General features: G+C 56.2%; 1 protein-coding gene across 1 annotated transcript in view; it reads left to right on the top strand.

The window, feature by feature from the left end:
• DHX34 (DExH-box helicase 34) overlaps positions 1-2,518 on the top strand; it is a 9,475-nt gene that overhangs the window by 2,303 nt on the left and 4,654 nt on the right. Inside the window, 2 exon segments of the mRNA XM_035894431.1 lie at positions 1,691-2,007; positions 2,095-2,364. Of these exon segments, the coding sequence (XP_035750324.1) occupies positions 1,691-2,007; positions 2,095-2,364 (587 nt within the window).

Here is a 2,518-nt window from a genome sequence, read left to right as displayed (position 1 = left end):
GCCTTCCAGTGTATCAGCCACTCCTCCCAGTTTTGTGTCATCAGCGAACTTGCTGATGGTACACTCTGTCCCCTCGTCCAGGTCATTGATGAATGAGTTGAACAAGACCGGGCCGAGCACTGAGCCCTGGGCAACCCCACAAGCTCCCGGCCTCCAACCAGACCCTGCCCTGCCGATCAGAACCCTCTGAGCTGTGCCCTGCAGCCAGATCCCGACCCAGCTTACTGTCCACTCATCCAGCCCATAATTCCCGAGCTTCCCTATGAGGATGTTATGGGAGACAGTGTCCAAAGCCTTGCTGAAGTCAAGGTTAGACGCCACCCACTGCTCTCCCCTCATCCACTCAGCTGGTCACGCCATTGTAGAAGCCCATCAGATTGCTCAGGCATGAGTTCCCCTTGGTGAATCCATGCTGGCTCCTCCTCATCACCTCCTTTTCCTCCACTTGCTTGGTGAGGACACCCAGAATGAGTTGTTCCATCACCTTACCGGCTGGAGGTGAGAGACCAACCTGCCTGTAGGACCCTGGGTCCTTCTTCTTGCCCTTTTTGAAGACCGGAGTGACATATTTTAAGTTTTTGGTCAGCCCCCCAAGCGCTCAGGCAGTCGGAGTCGGTGATCGTCGTGGTCCCTTCCACCGTAAATTTCTCCTCCTTCTTCTCCTTCTCCTTCTCCTTCTCCTTCTCCTTCTCCTTCTCCTTCTCCTTCTCCTTCTCCTTCTCCTTCTCCTTCTCCTTCTCCTTCTCCTTCTCCTTCTCCTTCTCCTTCTCCTTCTCCTTCTCCTTCTCCTTCTCCTTCTCCTTCTCCTTCTCCTTCTCCTTCTCCTTCTCCTTCTCCTTCTCCTTCTCCTTCTCCTTCTCCTTCTCCTTCTCCTTCTCCTTCTCCTTCTCCTTCTCCTTCTCCTTCTCCTTCTCCTTCTCCTTCTCCTTCTCCTTCTCCTTCTCCTTCTCCTTCTCCTTCTCCTTCTCCTTCTCCTTCTCCTTCTCCTTCTCCTTCTCCTTCTCCTTCTCCTTCTCCTTCTCCTTCTCCTTCTCCTTCTCCTTCTCCTTCTCCTTCTCCTTCTCCTTCTCCTTCTCCTTCTCCTTCTCCTTCTCCTTCTCCTTCTCCTTCTCCTTCTCCTTCTCCTTCTCCTTCTCCTTCTCCTTCTCCTTCTCCTTCTCCTTCTCCTTCTCCTTCTCCTTCTCCTTCTCCTTCTCCTTCTCCTTCTCCTTCTCCTTCTCCTTCTCCTTCTCCTTCTCCTTCTCCTTCTCCTTCTCCTTCTCCTTCTCCTTCTCCTTCTCCTTCTCCTTCTCCTTCTCCTTCTCCTTCTCCTTCTCCTTCTCCTTCTCCTTCTCCTTCTCCTTCTCCTTCTCCTTCTCCTTCTCCTTCTCCTTCTCCTTCTCCTTCTCCTTCTCCTTCTCCTTCTCCTTCTCCTTCTCCTTCTCCTTCTCCTTCTCCTTCTCCTTCTCCTTCTCCTTCTCCTTCTCCTTCTCCTTCTCCTTCTCCTTCTCCTTCTCCTTCTCCTTCTCCTTCTCCTTCTCCTTCTCCTTCTCCTTCTCCTTCTCCTTCTCCTTCTCCTTCTCCTTCTCCTTCTCCTTCTCCTTCTCCTTCTCCTTCTCCTTCTCCTTCTCCTTCTCCTTCTCCTTCTCCTTCTCCTTCTCCTTCTCCTTCTCCTTCTCCTTCTCCTTCTCCTTCTCCTTCTCCTTCTCCTTCTCCTTCTCCTTCTCCTTCTCCTTCTCCTTCTCCTTCTCCTTCTCCTTCTCCTTCTCCTCCCGTGGGGGGGGGCTGCGGCGGCCCCAAGTGCAGGGGGAGCCGACGCTGCCCGGGTACCACGTCCTGATCGCCGACGAGGTTCACGAGCGGCACCTCCACAGCGATTTCCTCCTGGGGGTCCTGCGGCGCCTCCTGCCCTCCCGGCCGGACCTTAAGTTGGTGCTGATGTCGGCGACCATCAATATCCGCCTTTTTTCGGGGTATTTTGGGGGTGCCCCCGTGCTGCAGGTGCCGGGAAGAATCTTCCCCATCTCGGTGAGGATGGAGGGTGAGGTTTGGGGATGAATCCCGGCGTGGGGCGGGCGCGAATCTCTCCTGTCCTCCTCATCTCTACTCCTGCAGGTCATCTACCAACCCATCCCTAAGGAAGAAGCGCCGGCAGTCGGAAAATCAGGGAAATCGGAGCGCCTGGATCCCCTCCCCTACCTGCGGGTGCTGCAAGCCATCGACCACAAGTACCCACCGGAGGAACGCGGGTACCTGCTGGTCTTCCTCAGCGGGGTGCCCGAGATCGGCGCCGTGCTGGAGGCGGCGCAGGCTTACGCCGCGCAGACCCAACGCTGGATCGTGCTCCCCCTGCACAGCACCCTCTCCGTCGCGGAGCAGGACAAGGTGGGTCTACCCTTGAGGTCGGGGCGGGGGGATTTGGGAAAAAAACCCCAGAGCTCAGCCCGGCCGCGCCCCGATTGTGGGTGCTTTCAGGGTGCGAGCGATGGGTGCAACTGGTATTTTCTGCTCTGGGGGGGGGGGGGGCCGTGTTGGCCTC

This window comes from Egretta garzetta, unplaced genomic scaffold (assembly GCF_000687185.1).
Source record: "Egretta garzetta isolate BGI_Z169 unplaced genomic scaffold, ASM68718v1 scaffold565, whole genome shotgun sequence".
In the NCBI taxonomy this organism is placed as follows: domain Eukaryota; kingdom Metazoa; phylum Chordata; class Aves; order Pelecaniformes; family Ardeidae; genus Egretta; species Egretta garzetta.
The sequence above is the reverse complement of the archived record's forward strand: the minus strand, read 5'-3'. Positions and strand labels throughout refer to the sequence as shown.